The sequence below is a fragment of the Coccinella septempunctata genome, chromosome 2 (assembly GCF_907165205.1).
Source record: "Coccinella septempunctata chromosome 2, icCocSept1.1, whole genome shotgun sequence".
In the NCBI taxonomy this organism is placed as follows: domain Eukaryota; kingdom Metazoa; phylum Arthropoda; class Insecta; order Coleoptera; family Coccinellidae; genus Coccinella; species Coccinella septempunctata.
Genome location: NC_058190.1, coordinates 16,957,623 through 16,980,686, shown reverse-complemented (window position 1 = coordinate 16,980,686; position 23,064 = coordinate 16,957,623). Strand labels below are relative to the sequence as shown.

Below are 23,064 nucleotides of genomic sequence, written 5' to 3'. Positions count from 1 at the left end.
TTTTTTGAATTGATTATTCATCCGAGCTTCAGTGAATTTTATTGAGTTAGTTGTTCATCCGGGCTTTAGTGATAGTGATATTTAATCGGACTTAGTGATACTGAAACATTATAACCAGTGTTGAATTATTCCGTGTGTTAGCTTTGAACTTTAACTTTACATTATTTCATACCGGGCATCGAACTTATTGAGTGTGAGTTACTGGATCGTGAGTCGGGTGGCAAGATAGTTGAACTATATGTCATTGAACATGGATGTGAACAGGCTGCTCAGTGATGAATTGACTTATGAACTAGAACTGAGAGGACAGTCAATACCAAGCACTGTGATGACAAAGCGGAGTCTACTACGACAAGTGTTACAGTCAGACATACCGCTACAGCCTTGCACATCAATAAACCCCACACTGGATATCGACATTTGCCAAAATAAACTCACCGATCTAGTGGAAGCACTTCAGAATTTCAATCACGCTAATGCGACTAACGAATTTTCGCGAATATTCACAAGATTAACACACATTCAGGGAAGACTGAATTTTATTGTCACTTCCGATGAAACACAGTTACAACTGATCGAACAACTGAAGGCGACTACAACTAAGGCCTTGGAGACGCTGGAGCAACTGAGTAGTAGCAACACCCGTGGACAGCCATCCAGTCAGCAGGAACGGTCCCTCTTGGATGTGGAGGTTCCCAGTTCACCTGGGATGTCCCCGATCCAACCGGAAAGAGCTGAAACATCCCTGATTGATCTTGGAGATGGGGTCAATCTTCCGACAGCTGCTGATGTCTCACATACTGGTACACCTGTAAGGAATAAAACATTAGAACATGTCATGAACGAGACAAGGCGGACATGTACAGCATTACTGCGGCAGATACCGGCATTACCTGTCGCCCAGTCACAGGACTGTGGGACAGCATCACCTGAAGATCAGACACCGAGAAGATGGATTAATTCTACCCGTAGAGTATCTTTTCCACACTTACCTGCATCTTGTGTGAGCTCTGGCAGGACCATGACCAGAGAGAGAGTACCATTAGAGCCGGAACCTCGACCGTCACCGGTGCCAACCATTCCTGTCCACAAATGGAATATTTCATTTGGTGGCACAGGTAGTGTGAGCGGCTTCATCGAGGAGGTGGAGAGATTGGCCGAATCTCGTAAGGTGCCCCTAGAACAAGTGTTCGAGTCAGTTTATGAACTACTGCGGAAGGATGCCAGGGATTGGTTCATCCCCAGGAGGGGTACATTCAGGAATTGGCAGGATTTCAAGGAGCAGCTTAAGGAAGCATTTTTACCGGTGAACTATGAGGAGAACCTGTTGGAAGAAATAAAAAGGAGAACGCAGGGTCCTGATGAAAAACTGCTGATGTACGTCACTCGAATGCAGAATTTGTTCCAGAAGTTAACATACAGTAGACCAACCGAAACGGAACAAATCCGAATCATCAGGCAGAGGCTATTACCGACCCTACAACAGGCCTTAGCATTCCAGGAGACCAACACCTACGATGAGCTCCTGCGAAAAGGAAAGGTTTTCGAGTTAGTACAGTGGCAAATGAGCCAGTACACCAGGCCACCGTCGAAACCAGGTCTTCTTGACGAGCCCCACCTGACGTATCGTCCGGTCCAACAAAACCGACAACAGGCCAGTTTCTCCTTGGACACCGAAAACATATCAGGAAACTCAGAACCACCAGTACCAGTAGGTCACAACAGACCACAAACACCGCCGTCACCGCCTAGAAACACCCAGCCAAGACCGGATCGACCAACGGCACGAGTCGACAAACAAAATACAGGTTCACCCAACCGAGCTTCATCACCTATACCAACACGACGATCAAACCTACAAGGAGACCGACAGGAAACACAGGGAAACCGGACTGATCCACCTGCGAGGAAAGTATCTTTCCAAACACAGTGCTTCCGATGTGGTGAATACGGCCACATGCGGCGAGAATGTCGAGGACGACTGAGGTTGTTCTGTTCTCGTTGCCAGAAGAAAAACATTCTCTCACGAGATTGTCCCTGCCGTCCGGAAAACTAGACGGAGGTATGGAGAAGGAGTCGACCATACCTCCCAACACACTGACTCCCATGACATCGACTGCCTGGAATGATAACCGACCGCTTGTCGAAGTTAAGATAGCCGGAGAACACTACAAAGCATTAATTGACACTGGAGCCACGAAGAGTTTCGTAAGTCGGAAAGTGGCAAAACAATGTGAAAGCAAGGGAATCACCGGACAACAGGTTGAGAATGGTTTCGTGGTGGTTGCAAATGGTCAACCCACGACAACACCCAAACTCTACACTACCGCCGTCCACCTGGCTGATTACTCCTTGACCGACATAAAATTTTTGTTGGTGCCTGATTTACCAGTAGACCTCATACTAGGAATGGACGTACTAGGAAGGTTCAATTTTTCTATTAACCTCAGTACCGCCGACTGTTACCTGGAAGGTCGACTGATTGCCAAACCAACACCGGAAATTGGAGAAGCTGTTGAGGTACAGGGCCGGAGAAAATCCCTGAATACACCTGCTGACAGCCCGTCTCCTAAACCGTTACCGTCCGTAGATTCCGTATACCTGGCCAAAGTGGGAATTCACTGCCGATGGTACAACAGGAAACTACAGGAGGTTCAAAAGGACCCAGGAAATTTCCCAGATTATGCCATAATCGATGGGAAACTGTTCCGACATTTTTGGGATGCATCAGACTTCAAAGAAATTGGAACTGGACAACCCTGGAAATTATGCGTACCCACCGAACAGCGTTCCGAAGTATTGAAGGAGAATCATGATTCGGAACTAGCCGGACATATGGGGATCGCCAAGACAAGTTCCAGGATTGCCCGGAATTACTACTGGCCTGGTATGTTCCGAGACATTGCGAAATATGTTAGAAACTGCACTTCGTGCCAACGCTACAAAGTTTCGCAACAGAAAACTGCTGGGAAGGTGCAACCACACAGGATGGCAGATGCACCATTCAGGGAAGTATCTACAGATATCGTCGGACCGTTACCCCGAAGTAAAAAAGGTAATTCTTACATTGTGGTCATGCAAGATCGCTTCACGAAGTGGATCGAGTGCCGCCCGTTGCGAAAAGCTACAGCCAAAACCGTTTATTCTGCGTTATACGAACAAATCATCCTGAAATATGGATGTCCGTCCGTTGTTATCTCCGATAATGGAGTACAGTATGATAGTAAGTTATTTAAAAACAGCCTTCAGGAACTGAATATAGCTCACAGATTTACCCCACCGTACACGCCACAGTGTAATCCGGTAGAAAGAGCGAATCGAACACTTAAAACTATGATTGCACAATTTTGCGAAACCGATCAGAGAAACTGGGATGAAAAGTTAGGGGAATTAGTTTTTGCTATTAACACCGCTAAACAAGAGTCTACCGGGTTTAATCCGGCTTTTCTGAATTTTGGTAGGGAACTAAATGTCCCTAGGGCGATTTATTCGACAAAACCCCAAAATGAGGAAAACAGTAACCCAACCGAAGTAAATAGAGACATGACTCACCGTACAGAACAAATCCGGCACCTACAGGAAGCACATGAGTTTGTGCAAGCTCGCTTGTACAGGGCTTTTGAACAGCAGGCTCATCACTACAACCTACGCCGTAGAGAAGTTCGCTTCCATGTAGGTGACAAAGTTCTCCGTCGCACAAATCCGTTATCATCCGCTGTCGACAGTTTCGCAGCTAAACTGGCTGCAAAATTCGCCGGACCGTATACCGTTATTGAGGTAGTCTCTCCCGTAGTGTATGATCTGAAAGATGAACAGGGTAAGAAGGTTACCAACATCCATATTAAAGATTTAAAACCGTTTCACTCAGGATAGAGATATTTTTACTGTTCACCCGTTAATTAAACATGATCCCCAGTCATGTGAAATTTCGTTTTATTACCGTTCCGTTAACCATCACACCGTTGATTTGACAAACCCGTTGTCAATATCCTGACAGCAACCGTCACCGTATAAGATTTCATATCCTATTCAGTTCACCGAACAAATCAGTATCTACCATGTCATCTAACTAGAAACAATACTTTCTTTCTACATTTTGTTCAGTGGATTGAATGGATTCATGATACCGTTCAAGCTTTGCAATTACAATTGGAAAACATAAATTCATTTGGATATAGCCAATCCGTTCAGCAACACCGACATGTCAAAACGATATAAATTGTCATCTGTCTGTGTTTCTGAAAGGTACATCCTGTAGACAGAGCAAAGCACAGCTTGAAATCCGTTACATTAATTATTCTGTGAATTCACAAGGTTCCGAGACAAACCGTTGCTTTAAATATTGTATTCAGAGTAGTTAAGATGAATAACGATTAACAAATACTAACCGTACTACATTAAAAACTGGTGAGATAATCTAAGATAGTCTGAATTGTATCTAGTTCTCTACTACTGTTCTCCTGTGTAACTTTTTCTATGAAATTGTAACACCGATACTGGTGAAAGTGCATATCCGTGATCTGTTCAATTAATTCTACCCAAGAAAACTGGAAAAAGCTCTGTATACTGTCAATGTTCTACTGTTAAAATATAACCTATGTGGCAATTAAGTCTGTTCTAGGATATCAATTACTCCAACAAGATTTAAATGAAAGTTCAGCTGTTAACCTACCTAGCGGGGACTGTCGGATCAGAGAGCCTCCACCATTCCTCCGTCAGGGATTACGTTCCACCTCCGAACAATAGTCTGGCACACAGTGAATGTCCACATCCACCTCCAGTGTGGTGAGAGGGTCCAATTCACCTCCAACAACGAGTGATTTCAAGCTTGGGTACATTTCCACCTACAACGAGAACACAAGTTAGTGAATGGTTCTTCCCACTTGAAGTACTAATCGAAAGAACTTTGGTTTGATGAAGAGGTTATTCCAAACTCACCTGCTTGACCCATCTTCGTGATCAAATGATGCACCGAAACAACATCCAAGAAAGAAACAGTGCCAAGTGGTCAACGTCAAAGATGCCTCATCGGCCCATTTCGTCGTGAATGATGGTTCCCTAAAATCCAACCGTTAATATGAAATGGAACAATCGATATGGAGTACTCACCGTTATATGTTGCCATCGATTTCATTTCCCAATTCTGGAGTAATTTTATTTCACTAAAAGCACGTTGTTTCTGACAGATGCCACCGAACCAACGACAGTCATAGAGTGCCACGGAATAGGTTATGTCAAACGTCTACCGACAATCGGATCAAAGATCACACGCACTTCGGTCCATAGCTAGGGACGACACCGATCACGGAGCGTAACGCAGAGCGCAGAGTATGGATCATGGATCATGGATCGGAGAGAACCACTATACATGGAAGGAACGCCTACCGGACGATTACTGAACTACACCTGTGAGCAGATCCGGATATCACTTCTATTGTACTGTTTAGATTAGGATGAGAACTCTGTAAGGGTGAGATAGCGAGCACTTAACCGACTTGAAAAACCGATTGATTTTATTTTTTTTTTTTTTTTTTGATGGGCCAGTTACCCCTTATTAAATTGAACTTGTGTCTTCAACGCAACTTCAATTTTTTCCAGGGGAGGGGGATGTAACGATACTTGATTGTTTTTTAATAAAAATCAAGCCTCGTTTTAAATATCCGTTTCCCTGAATTTTCTAGTTGAAACAATGCAACACCGTCTGATGGAGATTTCAGTTTCAATATAGTTATTCCGTTTCATTTTGGAAATATTTTTCAGAATCCTGATTAATAAATTCAAATTCCGTATAATTGAAATTTCCATCGTTAATCCGCCGTAAGAATCCAAAATAAAGAAAAAGTGTCTTTCTGCATTCGGCGTTGTTTTTCCGTCCACAAAAACACACCGAATTCAGTATAAAACAACGTGGATTGCAGATAACGACAGTTTCTTTTACCGATAAAGAGATAACCGCCACCGAGAATATTTCTTCTGGGGAGAATATTCGAGAATTCCGAATTTTTGAATGCAATTTTGATCACGTGACCGTCCACATGTTGGAGAGTTAATAAATAGGACCGCACCACCAGACGAGAATAATTCATTATTATTCATTCGGTAGTCATTCGTTATAATTCATTATTATTCATTCGGTAGTCATTCGTTATAATTCATTATTATTCATTCGGTAGTCATTCGTTATAATTCATGATTATTCATTCGGTAGTCATTCTGCGATTCTGTTTTCAGTCTTGATTCGGTAGTGATTCTTTTCTTGATTTCTTCGTGATTCTTTAATTCATTTCCGCTTTAATTAAGTCTGTCTTCGTATTAAAGTTTTCCTTTGCTTTTCTTTATTTTTTTTCTGCTACGTGGTGGTGTGACCGTACCGGAACAAACTGTAAGTCTTTTCTTGATACCGCATACTTCGTGATTCAAAGTTGCATTCTTTTATTTGTTTAATTGTGTTAATCCTTGTTGTTAATCCCCCTGTTTAACGCAGACTTCTGTCGCCTGGTTCTCTGGTGAACCAAGACCAGTCGACGGAAATCTCGAAGTCTTTCTACTGGTAATGCTTGGCGTGTGACACCCAAGGTTGCCACAGAAAGACCACAGTAACCTATCCCATCCTACCCCATTTGTGTTCCGTTTGGACTTCCCGTTTAACGCAGACTTCTGTCGCCTGGCTATCTGGTGACGGAAACCAATCGGCAGAAGTCTCGAAGTTTTCTACTGGTAATGCTTGGCGTGTGACACCCAAGGTTGCCACAGAAAGACCACAGTAACTTATACCGTACTACCCCTGTTGTGTTCCGTGTAGATTTCCCGTTTACCGCAGACTTCTCTCGCCTGGCTATCTTGTGACAGAAACCAATCGGCAGAAGTCTCGAAGTTTTTCTACTGGTAATGCTTGGCGTGTACACCCAAGGTTGCCACGGAGAGACCACGATAAACTACCCCGTTATCCTGTAAATTGTTGCATTGTGTTTCACCTGTATCAACCCCGTCCCGTTAATTGAATAGTTTCAAATTCTGATTGGCCTGTACACTGAAAATCACTGGAAGTGCTCGGGATCAAACCCATTGCTAAATTAACCGATTACAGAGACTTGGATCTTTCTGAGACACCCGGTTGCTGTAAATTTTGTGTAAACCCCGTACATCCGTTATTGTCTCAGAAGGAATCAAAGTAACTGCTATTAATTGTTTGCTTTCTTTAATACCTGATAGTTTGACTGAATATAATTGATTAGAATATTCTTTGATTCATTGATTTCACTTTCTGATCACCGTGACAAGTTATTACATTCCTGTTTTCCTTATTTTTGAACTTGGTCATCAGCTGAATATATTTCTTGACTTGGAAATAACTGTATAGTTCACTGTAATTTAGATTGTTGTAATAAATTCGGTTTTAAAGTACTTGTTATCGCTACCACCTTAGATAAACCCAACTCTGTCTCCGACTAGTAGGTACCTGGGTGGGTTTGCTATTTCTCCCTATTGAAAGAATAGCTGGCGCTCGAGATTAATCCTTTTCCCGACCAGGCCCGTTACACCGTCATTTATAATTTTTACAGCACAGGCCTCACAATTCATCTCTTCTGAGAGGGGTGTAAGGCTAGTTCGCGTCCGTAGTAGAATACTACGCGTGCACCCTGGATAACGCTAAATGAACTAGCAAAACTGGCAGTCAGATTATCTTAGGATCTCCTGACCATAAGACACATTTTACATTTTACATTTTACATCTTTAACACCTTACTGTACATTCTACATTACCTTCAAAAGCAAATATGTCATCAGACAAAACTAACGTCCCTTCTCAGGACCTGTTGACTAGAAAACTCGGACCTTCCGTTCGAATTTGTCACTTAAATGTAGAAAGTATAAGTTATTCAAAAAGCCTGTACCTGTCAAAACTCTTAAAAGATAAAAACATCGACCTAGTCGCTGTACAGGAAACTCATTGTGAAACGGAAGAGCAACTACAAAAAAGAGGAAAAATACCGGGCTATGATCTGTTGGGAGCTACGTACATCCCATCATATGGCGTAGCAACGTACGTTAAACAAGATATAGAAAACGCTTCTCTTATGTCCACGTCCACTGACGACGAAATCCATAATGTTGTCATAAAAATAGGAAGCATCACCATATCCAACATTTACAAGCCGCCAGCTGTATCCTGGCCAGCCCAAGTCATCCAAACACACCCTCATCCTGCTATATACGTGGGGGATTACAATAGTCATCACGAGCAATGGAAGTACAGAGAATGCAACACAATAGTAAAATGGCAACACAATAGTAAAATGGGCAGAAGATAAACATCTCACCCTTGTGTTTGATGCTAAAGACCGATTCACATTAAGATCAGCAGCGTGGCAACGTGAATACAATCCTGATCTATGTTTTGTCTCGATTGACAACAGAGGCCAACCGGTGGGGGCTGCACGGGGCGTTCTCCCTGACTTTCCGCACAGCCAGCATCGTCCAGTTATAATAGAGGTAGGAATACAAATCCCCCTAATTACCTCTTTCCCTCGCCCAAGGTGGAATTTCAAGAAGGCCAACTGGACAAAGTTCTCCACGGAACTAGACAAATGTTTGGGTTGGATTCCCCCTACCAGCAGAAACTACAACAGATTTGTTGGTGGCGTAATAAGTAGTGCCAAAAAGTGTATTCCAAGAGGATATCGCAAAGAATACATTCCTGGATGGTCCCAAAACAGTGACGAGCTGTACCAAAATTTTTTTGAAACCGGAGAGATAGCAGACGAGCTACTTCATAGCCTAGATCGAAATATAATTGCCATATTAAAACCAGGCAAACCAGCTGACAACCCCAAGAGTTACAGACCAATAGCTCTACTGTCTGTGACCTATAAGCTAGTTTATAACAGAATAGGCGAAAGAATACTTGAAGCGATTCCGATCGAACAGGCAGGCTTTCGGCCTGAAAGAAGCTGCGCAGATCAAGTCCTGTCACTCACCACCTATATTGAGGCAGGATTTCAAAGAAAACATAAAACTGCAGCTGTATTTATCGACCTTTCGGCGGCTTACGACACAGTGTGGAGAGAGGGCTTAATACACAAGCTCCTACGCGTAATTCCCTGCAAACTAACAGCCCGACTGATAGACAGCATGCTAAACGACCGAGTGTTTCAAGTGGTTATGGGATCCGACATCAGCTCCCCAAGGAAACTGAAGAACGGGCTACCACAGGGCTCAGTCCTTGCGCCGCTCCTCTTCAGCCTGTATATTGCCGATATGCCAGAAACAAGATCTAGAAAGTTTGGCTACGCTGATGACTGGGTACTTGCGACAAGGTGCAGTTCTATTGAACAGTCAGAGGAGACCCTAACAACAGATCTGAAAGTAGTGGGAAAGTATCTTCGCGGGTGGAGCCTAATGTCACCAAAACAGAAGTCACCTGCTTCCATCTAAATAACCAACTTGCCAGAAGAGAACTCAACATACAATTTGAAAACACCTTACTTACCCACAATAAAACACCTAAATATCTAGGCATAACCCTTGATAGAACACAATCCTTCGGGGAGCATCTATCGAGAACTGTTGAGAAGTTGAAGACAAGAAACAATATAATTCAAAAACTATGTGGCACAACTTGGGGAGCATCGGCTTCCACTCTGCGTTCCTCTACGCTGTGTCTTGTCTTTTCAACTGCTGAATACTGCGCTCCAGTCTGGTTAAACAGCCCACATGTGCATAAAATAGACGCGTAGCTAAATAACACTATGAGAATGATCGCTGGTGTCATTAAATCAACTCCCACTCAATGGCTTCTAGTCCTAAGCCACATTCCGCCCCCCCAACTACGATGAATAAACGCTCTTGCGAACGAGTATAAAAAGATCGTGAATAGCACGAACTTACCCATCCACCAAGATATCGAAGATGCCAACCATACCCGACTTCGGTCTAGACGACCACCAACAAGAACGGCAAGGGTGGCTGTGGAAGACGAGTTTGACCTTACTAACGCATGGACTCTAGAATGGACCGCACAAGAAAACAATAACATGCCGTGTATCAACCACAAGCCACCGGGTTTTGATTTACCACGTAAAACATGGTCCATTCTTAACAGAATCAGAACCCAACATGGCAGATGTGCATACTCTCTACACAATTGGGGCAAGCAACCATCACCTCTCTGTGACTGCGGAGAAATCCAAACGATCAGACATATTACAGAAGAATGTTCCGTGCGATCATATAGTGGCAGACCTGAGGACTTCCTGATAGCGACCCCAGAGTCGATAGATTACGTAAATAGTCTAGATGTTCGTTTGTAACCTCCTGAAGTATGTTTTATACTATACTATATCCTGATTTGTATTGTACTTTGTATTCTAGTAATGTTCTATTTTTAATGTGTCAAGGCCATACGATAAATAAGTAAATAAATCTTCTGAGAGCTGAGAGACACTTATGCTCGACGCCTCTATGGAATTCCTGACGTATATGGCAGATCCTCCATTTTTAAGCGATGTTTGACAAAAATATGAGACCAGTTTGTAATCCGGAAACATCATGAGTTCGATATTTTCTTTCACACACTAATGTTCGACAATACAAATAGTCCGAGAGCTGGCAGCAAAAACAACTACCTCATAAGTTACCAAAGGTTTGGTTTGGCACTTTGGTTCAACTTTATTACGAAAACTTGAAACCGCCCGTCTGCCGGGCGTGAGTGGTCGCCTTATGGGATAAAAAAATTGAAAAGATGAGAAAAAATCGATTGGAACTTCCTAATAGTTACCAAGATGAATGTTGTATCAAAATGGTCTAGGATCTTAACTGAATTGAAATCGTAAGCGTCTGCCAACTGGGGTGGTCGCTATTTCGAAACAGACGCTGTCAAATACAGGGTGGTTCAGATCATAACCAAGAAATTTTAACCACGTATTCTACATCAAAATAAGCCCTAGTTTGTCATATAAACATATGTCGAGAAATGTTTCCTCTCCGAGGAACGGGGTGTTAAAATTATAGAAAAAAAATGTTTTTTATTAATAACTTTCACACTGCTTGAAATATTTTTATGAAATTTGAGACATAGGTTTTTAGCGTCAAGGAGCACTTTTTGCATAATATCATTTCTTTTCTATTTTACCAGTGGCCTCCGTACTGCAGCGAGACTGAATATTTCCAGATAAAAAAATTATACGCCACTGGTTTTTCCGACAATAAAAATTACTTTTCAAATCTTTATTTAATTTGGAGCAAATTCGGTTTCTTGACTTTTTGCTGAGCGAGGCACCGTTTCCGGTTAAAAAAATAAAACACATTCTCATGCATGAAGAAATCGCAAAAATTTGATATAGCAATAAAAAGGTTACTACGGTTTTGTAGCAATTTTCTAAGATTAGATAAATTCGACACACACCTAACTCCTATTTTTAAGGTAGATTAATTTGATTGAAAAACTTAAATGACAGTTTTGGTTTCCAATTACTCGTTTCAATACAAGCATAACCATAAAAGACTGTAATTTCTTTATTGTGGAAAGCAAAGTGTGCCATGGAGCCAAAATTCTGTTAAGATCCTAGACCATATTGACACAACATTCATCTTGGTAACTATTAGGAAGTTCCAATCGATTTTTTCTTATCTTTTCAATTTTTTTTTCCCATAAGGCGACCACTCACGCCCGGCAAAAGGGCGGTTTCAAGTTCTCGTAATAAAGTTGAACCAAAGTGCCAAACCAAACTTTTGGTAACTTATGAGGTAGTTGTTTTTGCTGCCAGCTCTCGGACTAAAACTATATCTGGTTTGTGTTCTACAAAAATAACTTCCAAAATATTAATCTTATTTGATATGCCTTGAAGGTTTATTTCTAATATCTTCAGACTCTTCGATGACTTGGGACTTTTAGCATTTATTTGGAACTGGGATTGGCCATTCTGTTGCGGAAAAAATGTCGAATATTTGCATGATTCGGCCAATTTGAAGGTATAAGTGCTTTTTAGCACTCACTTGTCAGAATCATGACGTTGAAGGAGGAATCATTCTCGGGGAATCTTGATTTCAAAGTTTCACATCTTACGTTATCAGAAAAGTTTTGCCTAAGAAAAGACATCAGGTCTTCAGGAGTCGTATCAGGTCTCAGATTCGTAACATGAAAAGGCCTTAATCTTTCTAAACCCTGCACTCTAGTAGATCCTGTGTAACCACCAACCACCAGAGTACGATTGGATTTTCGTTTCAACTTTTTGGATCTTACTTGGGTCCAGTCTGAATTCTCGTCTTTGTCCTGGTCCTGCTCAACATCTCTAGGAGTAGTCGGATTCCCAGAAAATATTTTGTCTGTTTTCTGAGAAATTATGATGACTTCTTAATCCCCAGAAATCACATAATCACGGTTGTCACCAACTTCCGGATCAACTGTAACGTGGTTACTCGGAGAAAACTAATCTCGAGCGCCAGCTATTCTTTTCAGGAAGAATAGCAAACCTACCAGAGTAGCTGCTAGTCGGAGACAGAGTTCGCTGTTATCTAGGGTGGTAGCGATAACGAAGCAGTCAAAATCAAATGATGTAAAAGTTTATTCACACCTTCGGAAACTAATTATATGTACAAGGGAGATATGTATAGGTATGAAATATGAGTGATTCTATAAGCGAACATACATTCGGGAAATTCTATCAGGTCACGAGCACTTTGTAAAGTTTATACCGGGTGCAGTGAAAAATTAAAAGTTCAATAAAATGCGCCGACCAGAACTGACGAAATGAATATTAATGACTTGCTATACGGTATCGGGATGTTATTGTATTTCTCCAGAAATGACACACAACCAGGGCGGATCTATTCGAGACTTTTATCCGCTACCCCAAGGGCTATAACGCACCATGACTGATAGCGAAGAAAAGGTCTATTTTTAGCGCAACTACGGGATTTCACTGACTACGAGCGGTATCTCTTATTCTCTGCCCCAAGGGCTATAACGCGCCATGACTGACAGAAAAGAAGAGATTTCGGATTCAACACTTATGACGCGGAACGCGGACAGGGGGGTTGACGGGACTTTCCCTTCAGTACCCCAAGGGCTTGCGCACCATGACTGATAGCGAAGGCAAAAGTCAGACTCGCGAAACAGGGTAAAGAACGATAAAATACAACAGAAAGCGATACAGTACAGCAGTGTCAAAGTTAAAGAAGTAACGGTGTAGGTCTAACAAAAAAACTGAACGATACAGACGGGGACCTACCTCCTTTGTTTCAGGCACTCGCGGAAACTCAAAGGAAAAAAAAGAAACTAAAAAATTAATTCTTAAATGCACTGATGCAACACAAAAATTCTTCTTAAACGGCGAAACTCAAAAAATACGGAAAACTAGCTGAAGTAAAAGAACAGAATCTAAGGCAGAAGTCACCACGTCAAAACTGAAATCTAAGAGCGAAAAGTCACAAGTCGAAGTACTGAAGTAAACGAGCAAAAGTTAAAAAGTGACCGTCGCGGGGAAAAATTTGCTTTTATAGGCAAATCTCCCCTCACGGTAAAAATCTGAAAATTCCAGAATGCGACAAGAATGAAAAACGTCGTCAGCTCCGGTTTATCGCATATCAACATCAGAAAAACGTCGAAATCTTCATCGGCATGCAAGAAAAACAACGTTTAACACAGATAAACGGTTTTTTACATTTACTCTGCCTATCGGAATGAACGTACGGAATATTCGAGAATTAAAATATTTTCAAAGACGGAAATGTAAAACGAAAGAAATGCATTAAAATGAATTCCAATTTTCCTCAGAAAACTGGGGTTCATTACACCCCCTGTAGTTCGGAAGAAATTAACTTACGATGAAATAGTGAGTTTAATTTCACGACTCTATCTACCCCTAGAAATAATGACCTTACTTTCGCGCGCGCCACCTATAAATGCACGTGACCAGACTCACAAGTGTCAATGAAATACCTATTCCTCTCTATGGTTGGCAGTGGTAGTTCCAATGCGCACGCAGAAACGTCAGCGTCAGTCATTTCGGCGCAGGTCTCCGCCATCTTGTCAAAGAACCCTGTTCAGCAATTCCGTGCGTGGATGTTCAATTGTTCAATTATTATAGTGGAAAATCTTCTTTCTCTATGTGGAAATCCATCTTCATCGTCGGTCGGAAACGTGCCATGTTTCATTCTCCCGGTGAGTACTCAATTTAACTGTGCTTGGCGGATGTTTGAATTCCATCGTGGTTTTGTAGGTTAACCAGGATTCGTGGGAGATGCAACAGGTGGAAAACCTCCGGTACGTGGGGCGCAATGGACAGGTCTGCCCCTTTCGACCTGGTTACACGGACGTTGGGACTCTCGGAGCCGGTATGAGACTTGCAGGTGGGTAATTTCTAACAATAAATTGTCCGATCTTCATCATTCCCCGTGGTCCACTTTTCTTGGACCGGTTTTCCTTTGTTCTCTGTTTTCAGGTAGTCGGTGTTTGCTCTAGGTAGACAGTGTTAAATTGACGGTACCATAATTTCGATTCGGTTCAGAATAGAAATTGGTTAGATGTATTTGATTAATAGACGGATATACTCAGTTGAAATGTGAAACCGTATCCTTACATAAATAGCAGATTTTTCAGACAGTTTTAACAGGTTTGATTTATATTTAATTGCATGCTGAACGGATGAAAATCTATAGATACACTATTTCGGTCAACGGTGGTGCATGTACGGAATTTGAAAGGAATTGTGATTGTGTAGTCGGTTCTAATTATGTTTAATAACGGGCTTCGGATTTACGTGATTTCTTCTTGCTATTGTCCTTGGCCTCACGGAGTTCTCGACATCTTGGACAGGCACGGAGGGCTAATTCCCTACTGATTGGCATGTGGAACCTGTTCAATTTCTTTCGGGGTGGTTCAGATTGGGTGGATGCGCTGGGGATATCACACTGGACGGCAGTCTCTCTTTGACGGTGATGAGAATGACAAGGACAATTTCTAGTTAGTGTACCCAGCAGGCCGCAACTGCTGCAGAATAGAATCGGGTTACCGGTGCAGTGGGTTCGGCTGTGCTCCCCTTGGCCACTTCTCCAACACATATTAGGTCGAAGCTCCAAGTAAACATTGGGCCCCATTGTGCCAATTGTACGTACTCTGGCTGGAAGGTCTTTCTTGGTTGTTACCTGAGCTGGACGGATATTATGTCGATGGATGTCATGTTGACGATTATCCGGTTGATGGCTATTCGCTTGTTTGGAAATCTTCTCCTTGTTTATAAAATAACGTTTATCTTGTTTACAAGTGTTTCTCTTTTCAGCTGGAATGTCTATCTCCATTGCACTCTGCCTTTGAGTCGGAACAGCCGCCTGTTGTGGTTCCTGCTTCCTAGACGGTGATGTTGAACGGTCAGTGACAGCTGTAGAGGTGTTCGGTTGTGGGTGACCAAATGCTTTGAGTGCTCCCAGCGGCAACGGCACGGGACGGGGAGGAGATTCCGGTTCCTGGTCTTTGAACGGATCGACAAAGCCCAGCTCCTCGTCAAGTAGGTCCAGGAATTCGGAGTCGCTCATGTTGCAGCCGTCTAACGGTAGTCTGAAAAGAGGTAAGATCATTCATACCTGGTATTTCTTATGTATCTATACGGTAAACACACGGTTTGACTGGCGCAAATTTTTTTTTTTTCAGGAAGATAATTCTAACGGTTTTAGTCTTCTGGCACCCAGAGACGGCGGGCAGTGCCGGAGGGAAACCTGAGTTTCAGTCGGATCCGGCGTCTGCCCTCGACGGTGGTTGGTAGCAGGGCGATGACCTCAGCCCGAAAACTGGGTGACCACAGACGGAGATTCGGTTGAGACTGGATCTTGGATGCTAGCCGTGATGGTAAAACCAGTGTCTTCCCTGGTGCTGGCGGTTCCTGTGGGACGGGAGACAGTTGGGGTGGTGGCGTTAACGGAGCAGCTAGTGGAAGCGGTGCTGGCCTTAGTGTGGACACCGGTATCAGTGGGGGTGGCTGGGCTACGGTTTCAACTAACAGTACGGTATTGGTTCCAGGCCACTCCCACTGTGCAGCAGGTCTCCGGTGGGACCGGTTATCCTGGAGTAAGCCCTCGATGTACTATCGGACGGGGAATCTCAACCGTTCCATCTCCGTCCGGTATCTTTCGCCCAGGGATGAGGCCCAATGCTGTTCCTCCTTACCCTGACGGCACGGTAGGCCGGTCGCCACCTCTACGGCCACTAACCCCAACGCACACAGGTCGACGGACGTGTCATACGGCTCCAGCCTTCGCTGTTCCGGTGCCCAGTATACCATGGTTCCAGCTGGCTCGGTGAGCAGAGGTTGGGCGGTGGTAAGCGTTTCGGCCAACCCAAAATCTGCTAGCAGGAATCGGCACCGGCGGCGTAAGATGTTGGCCGGCTTGATGTCTCGATGCACTATCCGCCGACGATGACACTACGTCACGGCTGCTGCTAATTGCCTCGTCACGCGGAAGAACCGAGACGGCTGGTTTCTCGGCCCCTCTCGACGCAGGAATGTATTTAGGTCCTCGTCGCACAGAGGCATCACCATAAAAAGGTAGGCTGCCTCAATGATGGCCTCTTGCAGGGATAGTATATTTGGATGTTCTAGGGACCTGAGTATGTCGACTTCCTGGATGGCGTGGTGAGTCAACATAGTCCTTTTCACCGCCACTGCTTGGCCGTGTCGTTGGCCTCTATAGACACGCCCAAAGCTGCCTTCTCCCAGGATCTCCCCCCAGGTGTAAATAATCCATCTGAAACATGTAGAATAGACACCTTTTGTCTTACGTAACACTGGTTCTGGTTGGCCGAGCAACTACAGTTATTCAGATAAACATGTAAACGGAAAATAATAATATAATCGGTAACGGAAAAAAAAAATATATATATATATATATATATTCGGTAACGAAAAAATAATATACAGGGTGTCCCGTAAAGACCACGTCAAACGAAAACGGAAAGTAGATCAGAATGTGCTCTAACTGATGTGAAAAAATCGTTCATATGAAAGTCTCACAGTTTTCGAGATATTTGATGTTTTATGAAAATGTCGAATTTTTTCACTTAAAATGCTTTCTCTCTTGCGGAAGCTACAATTAAATACTTTTCGAATCAGTTTTTTTTTCCGTAAATTTTGTTGAATGATTACCTCAATTCATGCAATGAAAAAAACCACAAAATATTATTCTGAAAAAAAAAATTAAAATTCATGTTCTGAAGGAAGTGTTTTTTTGTGCTGAATTCTATCTGACGTGGTATAAAAAAAGACACTAGACCTTTTCTGCATATTACGTTGAAAAGTTGCCCATTTTGTGAGGATTCCGAAAAGGTAAAATACGGGTGATAACCTTCGTCACGAAAAAAGATATTTGAATGTTTATCGAGAATGGAGCATTTCTGTGAAAAAACTGATTTTGTCACCTTTTCCACAAATTCTTTCATTTTGCAGATTCTGCTGTAACATATTGAATGATTCGCTTGAAAAATGTCAGTTAGTCCCTTAATTACTTATAAAATGAAATTATTCTGTTTTTTTACTTTAATTGCAATGATATAATAATAATAACGCACAGGACCTTCAACATCAACAAATCTTTTGTGAAGAAACTTATAAAAAATATCAATAATAAAAATTCAGGATTCTTATTAGAGCAAATGCTCAAAATGACCACCCCCTTCGCTAATACATGCCCATCATCTATTGAGAAATGCCTTTTTTAAAACCATACAAACTTCTCCCCGCTATTTTGGCTGCTGAAATACGAATGCGGTGTGCTTCATCTCTTATAGGATTCGAATAAATTTCCTTTTTTCAAAAAACCCCAGTAAAAAATTCCAGAGGATTTAAATCTGGTGAATCATTGAATCGCATCACATCATATCGATGTTCGAGAGTTCTTTAGGCAAAGAAAAAGAAATAAAAAAACTCATTCAGTGAATTAGCATCTTAATAACATTTTGTTGATTTGTTGATTGATTATTTTCAGCAGGAAGTGCAAAATTAAAGTATTTATGGAAAAGGTGAGAAAAGCAGTTTTTCATAGAAATGTTCCATTCTCGATAAACATTCAAATATCTTTTTTCGTGACGAAGGTTATCACCTGTATTTTACCTTTTCGGAATCCTCACAAAATAGGCAACTTTTCAACGTAATATGCAGAAAAGGTCTAGTGTCTTTTCTTTATACCACGTCAGATAGAATTCAGCACAAAAAACACTTCCTTCAGAACATGAATTTCAATTTTTTTTTCCAGAATCCCTGTATAATATTTTGTGGTATTTTTCATTGCATGAATTGGAGTAATCATTCAACAAAATTTACGGAAAAAAACTGATTCGAAAAGTATTTAATTGTAGCTTCCGCAAGAGAGAAAGCAGTTTAAGTGAAAAAATTCAACATTTTCATAAAACATCAAATATCTCGAAAACTGTGAGACTTTCATATGAACGATTTTTTCACATCAGGTAGAGTACATTCTGATCTACTTTCCGTTTTCGTTTGACGTGGTCTTTACGGGACACCCTGTATATTCGGTAACAAAAAAAAATAACGGATTCCCTCCTTTCAGAGGTTATTTCTATAGCACTGTTAACGGATCATGACAATAATCTATATTATGCATGAAATGGTTTTAAATCTTGTAACGAGACTTGATTGTTTTGAGTAAAAATCAGGCCTCGTTTTAAATATCCGTTTCCCTGAATTTTCCAGTTGAAACAATGCAACACCGTCTGATGGAGATTTCAGTTTCAATATAGTTATTCCGTTTCATTTCGGAAATATTTTTCAGAATCCTGATTAATAAATTCAAATTCCGTATAATTGAAATTTCCATCATTAATCCACCGTAAGAATCCAAAATAAATAAAAAGTGTCTTTCTGCATTCGGCGTTGTTTTTCCGTCCACAAAAACACACCGAATTCAGTATAAAACAACGTGGATTACTGATAACGACAGTTTCTTTTACCGATAAAGAGATAACCGCCACCGAGAATATTTCTTCTGGGGAGAATATTCGAGAATTCCGAATTTTGGAGTGCGATTTTGATCACGTGACCGTCCACATGTTGGAGAGTTAATAAATAGGGCCGCACCACCAGACGAGGATGATTATTATTCATTCGGTAGTCATTATTCTGTATTCTAGATTCATTCTGTTTTCAGTCTTGATTTCGTTATTGATTCGTGATTCTTTATTCTTGATTCAGTAATTAACTTATTTCCGCTTTAATTAAGTCTTTCTTCCTATTAAAGTTTTCTTTTGCTTTTCTTCATTTTTTTTCGCTTAAGTGGTGGTGTTACCGTACCGGAACAAACTGTAAGTCTTTTCTTGATACCGCATACATCGTGATTCAAAGTTGCATTATTTTATTTGTTTAATTGTGTTAATCCTTGTTGTTAATCCCCCTGTTTAACGCAGACTTCTGTCGCCTGGTTCTCTGGTGAACCAAGACCAGTCGACGGAAATCTCGAAGTTTTTCTACTGGTAATGCTTGGCGTGTGACACCCAAGGTTGCCACAGAAAGACCACAGTAACCTATCCCGTCCTACCCCATTTGTGTTCCGTTTAGACTTCCCGTTTAACGCAGACTTCTGTCGCCTGGCTATCTGGTGACGGAAACCAATCGGCAGAAGTCTCGAAGTTTTTCTACTGGTAATGCTTGGCGTGTGACACCCAAGGTTGCCACAGAAAGACCACAGTAACCTATACCGTACTACCCCGGTTGTGTTCCGTGTAGATTTCCCGTTTACCGCAGACTTCTCTCGCCTGGCTATCTGGTGACAGAAACCAATCGGCAGAAGTCTCGAAGTTTTTCTGCTGGTAATGCTTGGCGTGTACACCCAAGGTTGCCACGGAGAGACCACGATAAACTACCCCGTTATCCTGTAAATTGTTGCATTGTGTTTCACCTGCATCAGCCCCGTCCCGTTTATTAAATAGTTTCAAATTCTGATTGGCCTGTACACTGAAAATCACTGGAAGTGCTCGGGATCCAACCCATTGCTAAATTAACCGATTACGGAGACTTGGATCTTTCTGAGACACCCAGTTGCTGTAAATTTTATATAAACCCCGTATATCCGTTATTGTCTCAGAAGGAATCAAAGTAACTGCTATTAATTGTTTGCTTTCTTCAATACCTGATAGTTAGACTGAATATAATTGATTTGAATGTTCTTTGATTCATTGATTTCACTTTCTGATTACCGTGACAAGTTATTGCATTTCTGTTTTCCTTATTTTTGAACTTGGTCATCAGCTGTATATATTTCTTGACTTGGAAATAACTGTACGGTTCACTGTAAGTTAGATTGTTGTAATAAATTCGATTTTAAAGTACTTGTTATCGCTACCACCTTAGATAAACCCGAACTCTGTCTCCGACTAGTAGGTACCTGGGTGGGTTTGCTATTTCTCCCTATTGAAAGAATAGCTGGCGCTCGAGATTAAACCCTTTTTCCGAACCAAACCCCTTACAAAATTGACGCCCGAGCGTTGGGACTCTTAAAACCGGGTTCAGTTTTGGAATAACTTCTTTTTTTTTTATCTAACCGAGGAGAATAGTTTTGAACGGTGAACCATACAAACCAATTTATTCAGCTGTTGACTTGCAAGAAATATTTTATCCGGCTTTTATTTCTGAAATATAATTTATTTAGATCAGTTGAGTGACCGATTTGCTGATTGCGTTGAGTTAACCTATCTTGAGTTATAATAGAACATCACTGGTAACCTTAAACAGAACCGAACAGTTAACCAGCTATTTCTAATAACCGCACAATATTGAATTGACTTATGATTTTCACACGCTTATGATTTTCATTTGAATAATAAAACTGACTGTGTTTTCTTTTCCCTTTCCCCCTTTGATTTATTTGCTGGTTGACAAGTGTTCATTATAACTCTGATAGTCTGTTGTGATTATAACCGCATTGGACTTGTTGTTTCTCTGATTACTTTATTTTATTTGAAACCGTTGATACACTGTTGGTGAATTATTCCCTTTGAGTTAGGTGAGCTTGGACCGAAAATAACTTCAGAAAGGTGAAACTGTAAGTGACCTTGAACCGAAATAATTTTCTGGGCTGTTAAAACCGATAGTGGACTTCGTCTGAAATATTTTGTTGACAGGTAACCTATTTCTTCGAACAAGTGTTAGGTTAAGAGTGAGCCGTCAAGTGACCGATAAATACTGAGTGATAAAATAATAGGTGCTTCCTCGATTGGACATTGATTATTAATCCGGACTTCAGTCACACAGTCACAGGACTGTGGGACAGCATCACCTGAAGATCCGACACCAAGAAGATGGATTAATTCTACCCGCAGAGAGTCTTTTCCACACTTACCTGCATCTTGTGTGAGCTCTGGCAGGACCATGACCAGAGAGAGAATACCATTAGAGCCGGAACCTCGACCGTCACCGGTGCCAACCATTCCTGTCCACAAATGGAATATTTCATTTGGTGGCACAGGTAGTGTGGGCGGCTTCATCGAGGAGGTGGAGAGGTTGGCCGAATCTCGTAAGGTGCCCCTAGAACAAGTGTTCGAGTCAGTTTATGAGCTACTGCGGAAGGATGCCAGGGATTGGTTCATCCCCAGATCATCCCTTAACCTTAGCAACGCCGAGTGATATCTGGAAGGCCGACTAATCTCCAAACCAACACCTAAAGTGGGAAAAACTGTGGAGGTACACGCCACTGGCGAACACTTACTGGAACTGACCAAGGCACAGAAAAAGAAGTTGGATGCTTTTCTCGCCAGAGAAATGAAGGAGTTCGAGAAGCTGTCCGGCACCACGAAACTGATAGAACACAAAATCGAACTCAAACCTGGGACAGAACCGATTAAACAGCGATACCGGCCACAGAATCCGAAGATGCAGGAAATCTTCAACCAGGAAGTAGACCGAATGCTGGCTGAGGAAGTTATTGAGCCTTCTAAGTCACCGTGGAGTTCACCTGTTGTGTTAGTCAAAAAGAAGGACGGTAAATACCGGTTTTGTATCGATTTTCGAGCAGTCAACGAAGTGTCCGTTAAAGATGCGTATCCGTTGCCGTATATTTCGGGAATCTTGGACAAATTACGCAGAGCCAAATACATTTCAACGATTGACTTGAAACAGGGATACTGGCAAATACCGTTAGAAAAGGATAGCCGGTCTATTACAGCATTCACGGTCCCGGGAAGAGGACTATTTCAGTTCACCGTCATGCCATTCGGCTTACACGCAAGCCCAGCCACGTTCCAGAGATTCCTGGATACCGTAATCGGTCCCGAAATGGAGCCCAAAGCGTTTGCCTATCTAGACGATATAGTCGTTCTAGGGGAAACCTTTGAAGAACACATGGAGAACTTAAGGGAAGTATTCAGACGACTGAGGGAAGCCAACTTACGTCTCAATCCCGACAAATGTGAGTTTGTCCGGAAGTCTCTGAAGTACCTGGGACATGTCGTCACTTCCGAAGGCATCTGTACGGATCCGGATAAAGTGGCATCCATAGTGTCATTTCCTGCTCCCAAGACCGTCCGAGAGTTACGCCGATTCCTGGGTGTTGCGAGCTGGTACCGTCGATTCATCGAGAATTTCTCCAATGTAGTTTCTCCGCTAACCCTGCTGCTCAAGAAGAAACAGCGGTGGAAATGGGGAGAAGACCAGCAGAAGGCTTTCGATATCCTGAAACACAAGTTGACTGAGTCACCGATATTGGCTTGTCCGGATTTCACCAAACAGACGCCAGTGATACAGGCCTAGGTGGAGCTCTGACACAAGTGATAGATGGAGAAGAAAGGGTAATTGCCTATGTTAGTCGCACATTAAACCCAGCCGAGAAAAACTATTCAGTATCCGAGAAAAAATGCCTCGCCATCGTATTTTCCATAGAGAAACTACGTCCGTACTGTAATGATGCCCACGTTCAGAACCAAATTGTATTGATGCGCCGCGTTGATTATTATAAATTTTGTTGAATTTTGAATTGTCTCAGGGTAGGTCCGAGTATGTAATTTTGAAAGATTTAAAAAAAATTAACAATTTATTAATTAATTCTCCAAATAACAAATTTTAAAATTTG

General features: G+C 42.0%; 1 protein-coding gene across 2 annotated transcripts; it reads right to left on the bottom strand.

Annotated features, from left to right (window-relative positions):
- Positions 1-521: 521 nt before the first annotated feature.
- LOC123307438 lies at positions 522-22,759 on the bottom strand. 2 transcript variants are annotated; one of them, XM_044889753.1, is made up of 3 exons: positions 22,387-22,759; positions 21,340-21,524; positions 522-809 (listed from the first exon to the last, which is right to left on the bottom strand). In XM_044889753.1, exons 1-3 carry the CDS (start codon positions 22,440-22,442, stop codon positions 661-663), a joined length of 390 nt encoding a protein of 129 aa, XP_044745688.1. In that variant the 5' UTR covers positions 22,443-22,759; the 3' UTR covers positions 522-660. The 2 variants fall into 2 exon arrangements, with proteins under 2 accessions (XP_044745688.1, XP_044745687.1); XM_044889752.1 differs by lacking the exon at positions 21,340-21,524 and adding an exon at positions 993-1,177 and having other exon boundaries at positions 22,387-22,740.
- Positions 22,760-23,064: the final 305 nt, after the last annotated feature.